Source organism: Mycteria americana, chromosome 3, assembly GCF_035582795.1.
Source record: "Mycteria americana isolate JAX WOST 10 ecotype Jacksonville Zoo and Gardens chromosome 3, USCA_MyAme_1.0, whole genome shotgun sequence".
NCBI classification, from domain to species: Eukaryota; Metazoa; Chordata; class Aves; order Ciconiiformes; family Ciconiidae; genus Mycteria; species Mycteria americana.
Genome location: NC_134367.1, coordinates 72308927 through 72324811, shown reverse-complemented (window position 1 = coordinate 72324811; position 15885 = coordinate 72308927). Strand labels below are relative to the sequence as shown.

Here is a 15885-nt window from a genome sequence, read left to right as displayed (position 1 = left end):
GCAGAGGTAATCACAGCCAATAAACAGGGGGCTGCAGACCGGTATCTAGTCTCAGGGTGGAAAACACACGGTTCCAGTTTGAGAGACAGGTGACTGTTGGAAGTTCGAAGGCTAGAAAATATGTATTTGGAAAGTCCATCAGGGTTTAGCCATCACTGGGACTGCTCTAACAGCCTGTGGCCAGCCAGGTTCTTCTGAAACTTCTGATTTATTTTTGTGTTTTTAGTATTTTTTCTCTAGATCCCCTTGAGTTAAACACATGCTCTAATCTTTGTCCCCTAATGTGCATTTTTAATATCAGCAGTCTAATTGATGGTGATTTTGTTTCAGAAACTTGGGTGTTATTGAAAGGCAAGAGTCAATACCTCTTTTTTTCCTAGTAAGGCAATTTTGAATGTGGTACTTTTCCAGCAAGTTTTAAGTGCTGCATTCAGCATGGATGTGGCAGTGACTTAAGATGTTTGCATCCAAGATACTTCCTTATTTTTCATGGTCTAAGCAAATCATAGGGCTGCAGTGGACCTTGAGCCCTAGTCCATCTTTCTGTCCTCTGATAGGATCAACTGTTGCCAATTCCTTACATATGTTTATTGAACTGCTTCTTAAAAACCTGTAGCCTGATCCAATGTTTTATTCTCCTTATCTTGAAGGCTACTATGAAATTTGAATCTTCCTTCCTGCAGGTTAAGCTCATCACTTATTTTCCTGTCTAGCGTGCCACAGAAAACAAATTGTTCTCTTTCTTTCTGCAACAGCCTTTAAAGCACGGAAGATTGCTATCAGACATTAAAAGAAACCCAAGTTATTCTGTTTTACCTAACCTGAAGAAACACAGTTTATTCAGCCTTTTCTCATAGGTTTTGTTTTCTAGACTTCTAATCTTCTAGTTGCTCTACGTTGGAGATTCTCCACTTTATCCTGTTTTCTTTTTTTCTTGAAGCATGATTTCCTTTTATATGATGCCTTATGAGTACTGAACAGATCAATAGGATTACCTTACAAGCACAGCCAGTGGTACTTGTCTACATCCATCACACTGTAATGTTTGCCTTATTTACAAAAACATGACACTGTTCACTCGTAATCAGTGTGTGATGCAGAATAAACTCAAGCATACTTTTCTAGAGAAGAAACCACTTCTTTCCCATCTTGTTTTGGGCATCTGATTATTCCTATTTTAATGTAGTGATTTGTACCAGTCCTTACTTTTGCACTGTTTTTTCCCATGTGCTATCTCCAGTTTGCCAAGATAATTTAGAATTCTTATCCTGTAGACTTCTGCCATTTCAGATTTATTTCTGTCTGACTAGCAGAGTAGTCTGGTCTTTTCTCTGTTCTAACCCATATAAATGTCATCTACAAATGAATAGCATTTAATAAAATAAATACTCCAGTCCATTACCCATAAGTGAGAAAAATACTGTATAGAACTGGATCCAGAACAGACACTATGGAGCCTCATTCAATATCAGCTTCCATTGTAACAGTGAACTCTGATAGTTCTTCCCTGAGATTGGTTTTCTGAAATCATCTAAACTATATTTTCCTAGCTGACATATGAAATGTCACCCCAGGCATTGCTGAAAGCCTTTCTGAAGTTGGGCAATACACTTTACCAGAAAGTAGAAAACATTCACTGATTGTTATCTGATTTTATAAATAGTCTTCCTCTGTCAAGTCCAAAGTTTTTCCCACCTCCTAGACAAAATTTCTAGCCCTTAGAAGCTGTACTTAATGTATCCTGTATTATTAGCATTAATGGTGTTTTACTTCCTCTGGAATATGATTGTTGTGCCCAATCAAGCAACAAAAAAACTTAAACAGTATTTCGTGTTGCAGGTATTTAATGAATACTTCATTTGAAAATAGACGTTATTCCTAGCTCAGGGCTGAGCCTGTCAGCAGTTCAAAATAGTCTCACAAGAAAAAAAACCAAAGAGCTTTACATTTACAAATTACAAGAGAACGTGTTTGTTTGTCCAGCAGGAAAGTGCTTAACTGTCACTTGGTTTTAGAGAGTGTGAAGGGAAATATGTTTCTGTAACCTCATTTAACTCAGGTGGGTTTATTGATTTAAACTGGCTCCGTAAGTTTCACTCCCACGAACTTTCAGACTTTCTGTAGGTTAAGTTGTCCTTTGCAGTCAGTTTTGAAAAGTGGAAATCAAACTAGAGAGAACTGTGTAAGATGACTAAAATGATAAACGTACTGGAAGTGCATGGAGTGATCTCTGACATAATTTATTTCCAGAAGGAGACTATTAACAAACTTTATTGAAGTATGTGTACTAGTTCAGACTTACTGTAAAAGAACTAGCATGGCAATTAACTGCTGGTATAATTTAGTAACAGGTGTAGTAAATATGTCATTGTCTGAATTCTTTGAATAAGATTATGTATTTCTCTCAAAGATTTGATTTAATTTAGTCACAAATTGTTGAAATAATGGGATTTCTTTTGTTATAAATAACACAGTTATTCCCCTCTCTAAAATGTGGCTAGAGATATGCAGGAAAACAAACTAAATTATCTTTGTTGACCCTTCTGATTATAAAATGGACGACTTCTATGGAGCATGGATGATGTTAGGGTATAAGTGTGCAAACCAAGGAGCACAGATACATATCAGTAAATGAAAGAAGAGCATAACTAGGTTTTACTTTCCATGAGAAAGTAGTACATAGGCAGAAAAGGGGCTTTTTGTCAAAATGCTGATGTTAAAGATTATTATAATAATTTAACAAACCAGGAGTTGACTGTACTGCAGTTTCAGTTTCCCAGACTTCAATGCAGAAAACTAACTGTGCTTAGAAATGCCCATGTCCACTGCACGCTCTGGACACTGAGAATCCCCACCCCCAGTAAAATACAAATACCAACACTTCCTTTAAGGGGTGCTGTAAATACATTACAGCTCCTTGCAAACTTTATGATACCAGGAACCACTCAGGTACCAAAGTTTGAAATATAAAATAAGACTAGCTAAACTTATTCAATAGGTCCCATCACAACCCAAAACCGGATGTTATACCTGGAATAAAAATAGAGTTATAATAATTTTCTTGTTGCTAACAATTGATTGGATTTTAAGTGCACAAGAGTAATTTGCAATATTTTTAACTTTTTGGCCTCTTTGTATCAGAAGGGGGAGTTTTCTGTAGTAGAATTCCACCCCTTCCCATTTTAGCTCAAATAAACTGGGAAGCTAAAAATAGAAATGATCTTGTTCAAAGTCTATGGGAATAAGATAGCCATGGCTTGCCTATGACTTTCTCTGAAAATGCTTTTTGTCTCTGGAGGGATCATATTGAGATGGTTGTGAGTAATACATTGTGGGAGTTTTTCCTTTAACACAGCTGTTGGTTTAATCACGTGCCAAGGATTTAAAACAATTGTGATTTATCAGATAGGAAAACAGAAACTAGACGTCACAGTCCTTGCCAGATTTTGTAGAGATTGGGGTCTGGAATGGCATCTTTTTTTATTTGTCATGAGGAAAAAATATACTTCCTATTTTGTTATCCTGCCTAAAATTAAAAAAGATGAGAATGGAATTGGGGTAGAAGTAGACTTTGCACATTGTATCATAATCCTGAAATAGCTAATGAAACACCAATTGAAATTTTAGGACCAAGGCCAATAATAAAAACTTTGAAATTATCTGCTGATAATTTTATAATATTATAAAATTTAATTTTATAATATTAAAGAAAATATAATTGTATATTTATATATTTATAAAGGTAAATAGTGTCTTACTTTTTATATGTCACCCTTTCTCAATGTCTATGTTCATGCGTTTTTAAACTGGTGAGATGGCAGCAGGTTTGGTATCCTCATGCAATGCCCATTCTCATTCTTCTTTCTTCATTTTTCCTGTTAGCTGAAATAGTATATGGAAAGGCTAAAGGAAAGGTCGGTATCATAGTCATTTGGCTTGAATTAACTGCTTATGTGAACAGTGCTACGCATACGTGAAGGCAAGAAGATTCCACTAGAAGGTGAACACTCTGTGGGAGCTATGCGACACAGCTGAAGGACATAATACAGAGTATATAGATTTTAACCTTTCCTCCTTTCTCATTCTTTAGTGGTTCTGTGATCTTTCTTTGCAAGGTATGCGTAGAAGGAGGACTTCCTCACTGGATGCAGAGGAAGTATGTTTTACAATCTTCTAGGCCCTTTTCCTTATTGTCACAGGTAGTAATGGCTTGCTAGTTTAAAAACAGAAAATGATTAATCTTCTCAGCAGTGCTGGGTAGTTGCTAAGAGAACCCAAGTTCCAAATCCAATGACCTTGTCTGAGGGTAATTAAGCTGTGAATTTGAGTGTCTGTGCTTATAAAGGAATTAAACATAACCTTCTGTTCTTTTGAGAAACCTGTTAGGAAAGAGTGAGATTTTAAAATCGATCAGTGCAGTTTTATTGGGGCACTTTAACTTAAAATTGGTATAACTTTTTAGTTTACGTTCAACATTTGTTCGTACTGGGTTAGCATATGCAATGTCCAGGTGCTAATTTTTTTTTCTTTTTACTGTTTGTGAAAACTTCCCACTTGCTGTTGAAGCTATTCTTGCTAAGGTTTTGCTTTTTGTCTGCAGTCTTCCCACTCGTCACTTGCTTGGCACCTTAAGGGGTGGATAAAGTCTACACTCTAGCCTTCCCTTCACCTACATGTATGAAATTCTGCTAATTTCACTGTCAGAATAAGATCATAGAAGGACCTGGTGCTTCCACAGGTAATGGCTAACCTGGCAGATGCCTTATGCAGGTAGATAAGGAATAGTTTAAGAATTTGTGTGACATGAGGATTGAAAATAAAAGAATAATTAAAGGAAAAGCATGTATTAGTAAAAGGATAATAATTATTACTGGCTTTGTTTGAAATATATGATGAGTCAATTCAACTACATCAGTTTCGGTGTCATACAAAATTCACCTGACAAAAATGTTTCTTTATTGGCTTTGTAGAATTGTCACTAAGCATTCTTAAGCTGGCATGCTGACATGTCGGTTTCTTTAGTTCATTTTTTTGTACAAATTTTGTACTGCTTAAACTAATCGTTCCCTCAGGCTAATCTTGATAGTTATTGGAATATAATCTGTCAACTGTTTACACATTTAAGAAAAAAATATTTCTGTGTTATGTTAATTGCCATTGATATATTAATATGACCCCAGTTTTCATCCTTGCTGGTCAAGGACAAAATGAACTCAGCTCTTGAAAGCTGAAATTCAGTGAAACACTGAAGCATATACTTAACTTTAACCATGTATACCGTGCTGGGACTACTTGCTAGAAGTACACAGATGCTTAAATGTTCTGATGAATGTAGTAACACTTAACTTTAAAGAAATATGGAGTGTTTTGCTGACTGAAGCCCTCACAGATAAATCATCCGCCCACTCTGATTCAAGCATGCGCTGCTGTTGCATACACCACAGCTATCTTGAGAACCCTTAGACGGGCAGCAATGAGTCTCTGAACATAAATACTAGCCACATGACTCATGGTGACGAGAGAAAGTCAGACTGCATGTGCAGTAAGAAAAAGCTCTGACTGTGACAGGCTGGGTTAGAATAAACTCAAAATCATCCTAATTTCAGCCATTATCTTCTTGTTGACGCTTTGCTTCCTCATCCTCCCCCCTTCCACTGTTGGTCATTATCATACAGATTGTCACATCTAAAATTAGTGCTTTGAGAAAAGAGCCAGATCTTTGCACCCTATTCTGGAAAGACCTTAGCATATAATAAGCGCTATAAAAATACTTAATGTTATTTTTGCTGTTTTAAAATGTACAGTGTGTGAGATACCATAAGAAAAACAGACCACCCCTCCTCAAGCTCCTCCAATAGCTCCCTTAAACTCTTCCTTTGTAGCTCCTGACAGTGCAAGTCATACGTATGGGGGGATTAAAACTAGGGGCTCTACCCTATTAAACTCACTGCCTTTAATTTTGTGCAGGTTATCTGATAATTTATTTTAAAAACCCCAATAAGACCACAGAGTCCAAGTGGCATGTGCTTCCTTTTATGAGTATCAGAGATCACTGAAGGCATTTCTTCCTCTTGGTATTCCTGTGATACCAGCTATCCAAATGACTTAATTGGCCTCTCTTCTAGCACGTATTACTCTTTGGATACCATGAAAAAAAAGTGCAGGGCAGCTGGTCACCTGTTGATGTGTGCCACTTTCATGTTAATGATTCCCACCAGTGAGAAATCTCTTCTAGTAAGTCAGATTGTTCAGAATCATCTTTGCTGAGAGATGAACTTTAAGGATAAACTAAAAGGTAGAATAGTTAAAAGACAATTCACTTCACAGCGGAGTTATTGAGTTATACTATTTCACTTTAAAATAAAACTTGTCTTTGCGTGCTACCTATTCCTTAATTGTGTTCTTCTACCTTTTTCCCTTCCGTGCCACCCCAGGCTAGACGGCCCTAGTCTGTGCCTGTGCCTTTCAAAGGAAACTTCCTTCCTCACTTCCTGTGACTGAATACGTGAAATCAGATGGTATAGTGGAGAAGCAGGAAAGGTTCCTGCCTTCCTTCTTCCCTTTGTTTCTTTCTTCTTCCCTGATTAATTTGATAATAATATCTACTGTATTCTCTAATTGTCAAACATTTTCTTCTGGTTGCTTACACCTTTTCCAGTCTCCTGAAGGCATGTTGTTTAAACTAAACCAAAAATTATGAGAAATATTAAATACATTATCTTCTTCCCAGATTTACAGCAAATATGAAGTCTAAACAATGACATTACTATGGCACTCCTAATCTGAAGAAGTATGCCACTCACACACAGATCTTTCTTTTTTTGCATTCAAAATTTTACAGGTTTTATTCTGTGAAGTCTGTCAAGCACTTTGAAAGAAGAGTGGATTGTCTAAGGTGCAGGTCATGTGCATGAAAACAGACTAATTATGCTAACCTTTAAAGCGTATATTTAAGATAAAACTTTTCAATGTAAAAATATGATAATATGAATCATGTTAATTTCAGTAGGGACTGTAGCGCTATCACAAATAGGATTATTTTATGTATTAGTTTACAAAACAAATGCCTATTCCCAAATGCTTGCAGTTTGCATAAGGAAATCTAGGTTCAGAGCAAAATAAAAGGTTATCACCCACATAAGAACTGAGAAAAAGGATGGCTGCCCTGCTGATATTGATTTTTGATTTTTGCATACTGTCACTTTTATTTTTTTGCGAGTTGAACCTTATGATCATCAGCAAGTCCAGCAAAGGTGGTCAGCATGTGTCAGCTTTGACCTAAGTGGGAACATTTATCTGCTTATTTTACAGAGAGCTAAATGATGTTCTGAATTATTTGCTGAATTCAGAGCCTGTGTATGTTCCCCTTGCGAATTTACCTTTTAACTTCACCAGGAAGAAGATCAGATACTCTGTCAAAGTCTGTCTTTGTTTTTTAAAAAGAGTAATTAAAGTTTTCTGTCTTTCTCTCATGCTATTTCGGAGCATGGCTTATAAAATAAGGGTGGTGATTGAGGTCAGGTGCTCCAATCTTTTGCTGCTGTTTAGTGTGACCTAATAAAAGTGCATTTTCTTAAAAACATGGCTTTCCCTTTTTGCTCCTTTTCCCTGTAGATATTGCATTTTTGTATGGTTGAGGCTGTTTCCTTTCTGACTTGACTTTTTTTTGTCTTACATGTGAAATGTTTTGAATCAGATATAGAACAGTCTGTATCCTACCAGAGGAACTGAAAATTAAAACGGTCTTTCATGCTGAGGTTGAGGTAGTGTTTCTGTTCTACCTTTTTACCTCAGTCCTGGAGCAAAGCCTATGGATTCAGAATTTTCCAGTATTACACTGTCCTGCCAAGCAGAGCTAAAAAATAATAATTCTATCTGTTTGAGACAGTGTCTAGTCAGCTGTCAGCATATTAACAAGTTTAGAATTTGGCTGCTTATTTTGATTGGATCCCAGTTATGTAGCATTAGAGAGCAGATGTTCCTGGTGTAATCGGATAGTAATTTTTACTCTATTTTCTAATTTCTAGTCAAGGATAGATGATTTGATGAGACCAAGGCCTCTGTCAAACCTCCACCCTACTCTACCTCAAGTTGATCCCTTGACCTGAAAGAAAGAACAAACAGTTCTGCAGTAAAATTGGTCCGTTGTGTGCTGTACCTTAGTTGTGTTTAGATGGATACAGAGCACCAATAAGATAATTTTGGATAGGTTTTTTTGTCCTTGCTAAACTTTGTCTATGGTTGGAAAATAATTTTATCACAGGTTTAAGCACACATTTTTTAAGAGAAAATTGGAATAGAGGCTTGTTGGCAGTAACAAATTATGGTATGCTGAAAATGTTTGTAATGAGAATTGAGATGTAGAGAGTAATAAATGAGGAAGTGGAGCTCTGAAGGAAAAGGTACCAGTACCAAACTTGGTTGCAGCATATGGTAATTTAAGAATTTGTCATGACAAAAGGTTTTTGCATATATCAGTAGACATGCAGTTGGAATAAGAGACTGATTTATCCCTGAGATACAATTAATTAATGGTTGTTGCTTCTATTTTCTGCTGTTGTTGTTTGTTTCTTAACTGCCTCAGATTGTGTTAGGCCTATCAAAAAATGTTTTGTGCATAGGCCTTTTTAATTCTGTAAACCTCTAACCATTTTGTGCAGTCTATTGGTTAAACATCAACACAGGCACATGGACCAAATGGCATTGTATTTCTCAGGCTAAGAGCAAGGAAGTCAAGGGGCTTGTTCATATTAATCTATCCTCTTTTGTGACTACTTTAATTGTTCATTATTTTAATTATTCTACAGAAGTTGTAATTTGTGTTTTTAAGAGTACTTTTAAAGAACTTGTGAATAAATGCATTGTGTATAGATGTTAGTTTCACTATCCGTATCAATACTTTTATGACAGATTATGATGGTAAGCCTACCTGCTTCTCAAGATGTTAGATGCTGTACTAAATACCCAATGAAAAATAAGAGAGTATTATAGGCAGTTTTGTTATGTCTGTGTCTAACTGTGTCCTTACTTTCCCTCTGGTTTTACAGGGCACAATGACTACATGTGTCCTGCTACTAACCAGTGCACCATCGACAAGAACAGAAGAAAGAGTTGCCAGGCTTGCCGACTAAGAAAATGCTATGAAGTGGGAATGATGAAAGGTGGTATGTACACAGCAATCAACAAATCCTCAGCATTGGTGTCTGCCTTCCTGTCTTTTAACTTCATTGGACAGCTGATATGGTTCCTAAAGGAGGAAGCAACTAATTTTATTGAGCTGAAGTGTATTACGTCAAAGAGTGATTAAATAAAAAATAAAAAACTCCCAACTATAATGTTATTATTTTTGCCCAAATTTACGTCAAAATTAATAGGAACAATGACTTTAATGGAGTTAGGATTCTTCTGTTAACATTTTCAATTCATTAGTTTTTTGGTCTCTCGTGGTAGACGCCAGATCATGATGAATGAAACTTAACCCAAGATTTTGTAGCATTTTGCAGTTCAGTGTGAAAAGCACTGGTAGTCTCAGATCAGTCCATGTTCATTAAAATAAACTTCTGAATATGTAATACTTGTTCTGTGAATTCTGGAAGGGAAAGTCAATTCCTCTATTCCAGTACTGTACATATATTTTATATGTGAATTAATATCACCCAACAATATTAAAGGCTCACTCATTTTATAAAAACTGAGATAAATGCCACTTTCTTGGAACATACTTAGTAATGATGTCAGAGAAGACAAATCAGACACAGTGCTTAGGCTGAAGTGGAATACCACTAAATTACTTTATTTATATACACAGTTTTTAACTTTTGGAGGCAAAATTAGAAATACATGACAATACTGAACAATTGTTATGGTGTGTTCTTAGATGGAAGAGTTCTTTTGTAACATGGATTTAGATCGATCATGATACCTGCCTTTCTCCTCTGTGTTACAGTACCTTATGTTTGTCAAAAGCAGACAGAAGTTAGCTATTTTTCATCCTTTTGAAACAGCCAAGCTCCTAAGAATTAAGAATATTTAAGAACTGGAAATCATAAAGTTTCATATTTGCTCTAAAGCAGAAGAAACCTTGTTGTAGCCTACTAAAAATTTTGGATTCCTTTTATTAATGAGGAGTAATCGCTAACTTTATTGAAACCTATCTTTATAGGAAAATTTAGCAAACTAGTAAATGCTCAGAAGAGAAAGGATTAGAACACGTCTTATGTGTGAAAGGAGCTAATTATTAAATTACAGATTGGTTCTCCCTTTCCTTGGCACACCTAATGCTTACTTATTCCACAAAAAACTGGGGCAAGAGAGAGGAGTAGCTCATAATGTTTATCCTTCCTACAACAAAGGATTGTTTATAAGTCTAGTCTGTGCGGTCAAGGTAGGCCAAGTCTGGGAATCTTGGGAGAAAGGGTAAAGGGGAAAGCGTAAAGGAAAACCAGTCAGTTTTTGCTGTGCTTTGAGGTTGAATTTGCATTTTTCTCAACTCAAGGATTAGGCAAGAGCTGAGACTGGTTTTGTTAATCTCAGTTTTGGGATGCAAGCAGGAGGAAGGTGTCAAATCTCTTTTTAGTTCTAGCACTTAAGACAGTAGCTGATTTTTTGCATAAGATTTAGTTTATGGATCCAGAGGTTTTTTTGTTTCTGTCTTAATATCCTGGTGTATACAGCTAGAACTCTTCAAAGTAACATGTGCATCATTAGTATCACAGCTATGGTCCAGAGAAATTAAAGTTTCAGATAAGGCAGACTAAAATGAGAAAATTCCATACATAAATTTGCCATGCAGCTTTAGTTTTGACCCTTGTACATATGCAGATCATAGTTAAGATATATCATTATGTTTTATGTTGATGATATTACGTCTTTCATTTGGCAAATTTCCATCCATATATACTTATATGTATTTAATTAATGATCCACTGTACCAGTTTGATGTTTTTCATACCTCTTCTCTAAGATATGTGTTGTGATAGCTTTTTCACTGTTCCGTACATAATTGTTTCAATCACACAAAAATGGCACAGAATTCTCAACTAACATTCTGTAGATTAAAGTAGTCCAAAGAAAGACTGCAATTTTGTCCAAATTTTCTTTCTAATATAGATATTCTGGAGTTTTTATTTCATACAGTGGCCCTCACTTGAGTAAAGTCCTGAGGATTTCATCTTTTCCTTTTACAATGCTGTAAGATTTCTATAGTCACTATAGCAACCAGCAGTTCAAAAATAGTCAATGTTGTGGTTTTTTGGTTGTTTTTTTTTTTGTTTGTTTAAAAACTAAACTCACAATTTACAAGCAAGGAGATCAGGTGCATAAATTCTGTCTGCTGCTATAGGACCGTTAATAATGCACTGAAGTCCATCTCTGGTTCATAGGCAAGAGTTTAAGAATATTTATTTTATGAAGTCTAGGAAAAATTTCTTGAGATCCCTCAGTTGCAGGTTATAAATCTGGCATGCCTGCAGATGAAGTATTCAATAAAGGTAAAGTTAATGTAGGATGAAGTAAAGCATTCAAGGTTCTGCTGGCATCATTACCGATCCCATATTGTCCACGTAGCTATGGGAGAAGGAAATCCTTTTCTTTAGGTAGTACTTGATAATTATCACATTTCTCTGAGGTGAAGATAAAGATTAAATGAATATTCTTGGTATACCATCTAGTTAACTTTTAAAGTGTTAACTTTTAAATGTTTCTAAATATTTTTGGTTGGTTTTTTGTTTTCTCTAAGGAGATCTCTTAAGCTTTTCTGTTTTAATAGATCTCTTATAATAACACTGTTCTTCAACATATTTCAATCGTGTGGTGCTGTGATTAACTCAAGGTCCACATTTTTTTCTAATAATTCATAATTCTCCTGATTGAATCTTTTAATTGAAATAACCTCCTTTTCTTCATATTGAAGGATTTGCCTTGTTTAAAGGCATTAATTCTATCATACATTTGAAAAATATTCAGTTGTGTCATATCTCACTTCTGTATCTCTCTCCACAATTTTCTTATGATGATACACCTTTTAGACATAGTGAAAAACAGCTGTAATCTTTCTTTTCTCTAAATGTAATCTCGGTTTCCCTTCTGCACTGAATTAGCTGAGGTTTCTTAATAAATTGTCAAAGCTGCTAACTTGTGTCTTTTATCTATCATTTAACTTCTGAGCAATAGCTGATCTTAATTATTGAATTTCAGTAAATATGGGGGAAGCTAGATAAAATCTTGATTAAATGCCTCAGGTTAATTTTAAATATAGGTTATAAGCTATGGTTGCTGAGGTTTTTCTCATAGAAGGTCACTTAATGCAGCATAAAATAGTTCATATATATTATTTTTAATAGAATGGACACAACTGAAATGTTTTTGGGGCTTCATTCAGAAAAAATGCAGGCTTCAAGTGGCTCTTGAGCTATGCTGTAGGAACATTTATTTATGAGTTTCTGTGGAAATTTTATCTTTTTTTTCGTCCCGCTGTTCTTTCATCTTTTAAAAACTTCTTTCAGTACTGAAGAGGTATTTTCTTTCTCTCCTATTGTGTTTGCAAGTGTTTCCTTCTGCATCTGTTACTCTGCTGCTTTGAGAGATGATTAGACTGCCAGAATCTCTGCTGATGTAGTCAGCATCTGAGGCAGAATTTATAGCATTTTGTCCACATGCTTCACTCTCTCTTTCTGAATAAGCCAAAAAGACCTTAAAATTATATGTTATTATTTAGTCTTTGCACCCCTGTTTGTATGTGAGGATAAAGTGGTCACATGGAATAAGCGCCTTGCCATGTCCCTCTTTCTTTTGGTTGGGTAGCAGGGAAGAGTACCCTTGGTTTTTTTTATGATCCGCTGATGCTTTCTTGAAGATTGTTTCTGTTCTGGTTTGGAGAAGTATATTCCAACTTACTATTTCACACAATGGGGGGTTCCAGCTTCCAAACGGAGTTTTTACAGCAGTTGCAATCCTGAAGCTCCAACCATACGTAAGGTCCAGGTGATCTCTGCTCTAGTACGGATCTAGTTTTCTATTTCTTAATTGTTTTAATGGCTTTCTGATGACTTGGCTCTGAAGGACCTTGTTCTCTGAAATCAAAAGCACCTTATTTTTATTATTATTTATTAATTAAATATTTTTATAGTGGTAAATGAATGGGGATTTCTAGTTATTAGCATTCTATGTTCTTCCCCTCCTTTCATGTGTGACAAGACAGATTTAACATCAAGTGTTCTGTGGGATCTGAACAACAGAGTGCTAGTGGAATCAGTGGCTATGGCAAAAATTTGCCATAACATTAAATGCTAGATCCTTAATGAAAAATCAGTTATTAGCCTGGTAGTCCATTTTTAGCCACCCTGAGACCTACATAATTCTGTCAGTTGTCAAATGCTGATGGCTTTCCAACCTCAAGTTTTATGAAATGTGGCAATCAAGGATTTGAGTGCTCATGTGCTAGACCCAGATGGTGAGCATGTATACGACCAGGCATATTTACTGGTTTTGAACAGCCTGAAATTTCATGTTGTAGAGAGAAGATTCCGACTGCTGTTTCTTGTGACAGTGAAATTACAGCATTTCAGCACATTTGAAGCCTACATCCTTCAGTGTTGCCCTCACAAAGTATCTGAGAACCCTTCAGAGATTGCTGCGGTACAGCCCAGGGAACAAAAGTCTGTGTTTGCCGTAACAGTGTGCTATAACCACGTGCCAGGTGCCTGTAGAAATGTTCATTAACTTCTAGAGATTGGAGGCTTTCAGTTTTTCTCTTACATTCTCTTGAAATAGTTACCCATCTGTAACCACATGGGAATTCAGTCTGGTTCAGTGTGACAATGTTGCTGAAGTCTAAGACAAATTTTTACAGGGAAAAGAAAAAAACATTTGGCAAATTTTCCATCCTCTCAGAGAAGAACCTTGCTGATTTTTGTCTTTAAATGGAGGGAGCTATGCTTCCTTGCTGAAGGCTATATTTGTTCATGCTAAAAGGCTAGGGAGTTATTAAAATCATTCTCAAAAGCAGAGGTAAATTGATGTCTGATGCAACCACTGGAAGGGCTCCAGACTTTCTAGTTTTCCATGTAATTATCTTTTAATGAAATATTATATTAAAAATAGAAATTAGTGAATGAAGGAAAATGGATTAACAATGTGAAACTATTTTGGTTTGTCTGAGGAGAGCCTTTATGATATTTATTAGACATACTGTTCTGTACTCAGCCAAATAACTGTGTAGGTGGGGCCTGATAAATGTATGAGGAAATGTACATTTTTAAGATGTAATTGATGGGCTGAAAGCATGTACTCAAGCAGTATTTGAAGCAAAGTTTTGTGAGTTTAGAACAGCCTTCTGGAAAAGAAGGTGGATTTGAAACCAGACTTTTTAGTGAAATGTTTCTTTTTCCCCTTTGTACACATGCAAAGTGGATTGTTGCAATTGAATTGTCCCAAAATATAATATTCCACTGTTCTGCCCCCAAAATAAGAAAGACAGACCATTGTAGAGAACAATTTTGCCAAAAATACTTTATCTTCTTATTCCACTTCACACAATGATGTGGGCTTGAAGGAACTCCAGGAGGTCTCTGGTCGGGCCACCTGCTCAAAGCAGGTTCAACTCTGAATTTAGACAAGGTTGTTCAAGATCTTTTACAGTCAGGTGAAATGGACAACCTGTCTTGTGCTTATTTATATGCTATAGCTAGTTATGTAAAAAAAAATTTAATACTGTGGAATTTTTGATGTTTTACTCTTGAACACTTGTTTGAGATTGTACAGCTAATTATATCTGTATATTTGTTTGCATTTGCTTTTTGGCCTTTACGTACTTAAAAATTCCTAATTAGGAATTATTTTAGTTGTGATATTACTTGGGAATAGATACAGCAATGAGACAGTCCCCATTTAAATTGCTGATTAATTTTAAATGAAGTCTAGGATCCTTGCTGCGTCTCCACCTCTGCCTGCCAGTTGTTCATACTACAGGTACCTCAGGGTGTCACTGTGCATTCACTGGCTTTGAGCGAGCCTATGCAGGTCAGAAGAGCTGGTATCTTCTCCTTGCTGAGCTTGAGAAATTCCTAGAGTACTAGAACTTCTAGTTCTTCACTTGGTTAGGCATTTACAGTTCAATTCCAGCACTATCAGTCCTGATATATCAGGCCAAATAGCTTCAATACCCTAATTAATTCATCTAATTTCTAAAATGTAGCAGTTACAATTTCTTGCTGTCTTTGAGAACTATACTAATGGACTCATACTCCTAAAGCTACTTGGCTTTTCCAAATCGTGGTTGATGTATGGTTCCTGTAAAGGCTTTGTTGTGGCCCCTGAAATGTCTATGGCTTCACTATAAATATCGCCTAGAAATGGGGCTGTTGCCATACTTACTGTAGCCAAAACTTAGTATGATTTGTGCAGGAGTGTTAACACTGAAAGGGATTCAGTTGAATGATGGGTTAATTGAACTTCTCTTGCTTCTCTTCGACATGTTCTCTGATGCTCTTTAAAACATGTGCTATGAATGCCAAAGACTGAATGCCAAAATACAGATTAGGATGAATCATGTTGTGCACCTTCATCTGTAATTAGTAGATCATTGGTTCTCAAACTGTGAGTTATGAATAGTCATTAGAGACCCCAAATTACATTTGCCTGCTTGTTAACAGCATTTTTTGTCATGAGGTCTTTGAAAACTTTACATAAGACCATTTTATGATCTGCATTGTAGCTGACAGGAATACTGGGGCACTGCGATATGTAATGTGACTTGATCGCTGAGCAAACTGGTGGCAGAGCCGGGAGTTGAACCAGAATATCTGAATGCAAGCCCTGGACCCTGCATGCCCCTGCTGTAGCTTCTCTCTCCCTCTCTCTCTCTTTTAATCGAAAGTAGTCCTGATC

The 15885-nt window shown here is 36.1% G+C and overlaps 1 protein-coding gene across 1 annotated transcript in view; it reads left to right on the top strand.

Annotated features, from left to right (window-relative positions):
- Window positions 1-15885, top strand: part of ESR1 (estrogen receptor 1) — a 112851-nt gene that overhangs the window by 35103 nt on the left and 61863 nt on the right. Inside the window, 1 exon segment of the mRNA XM_075498970.1 lies at window positions 9048-9164. Within this exon segment, the coding sequence (XP_075355085.1) occupies window positions 9048-9164 (117 nt within the window).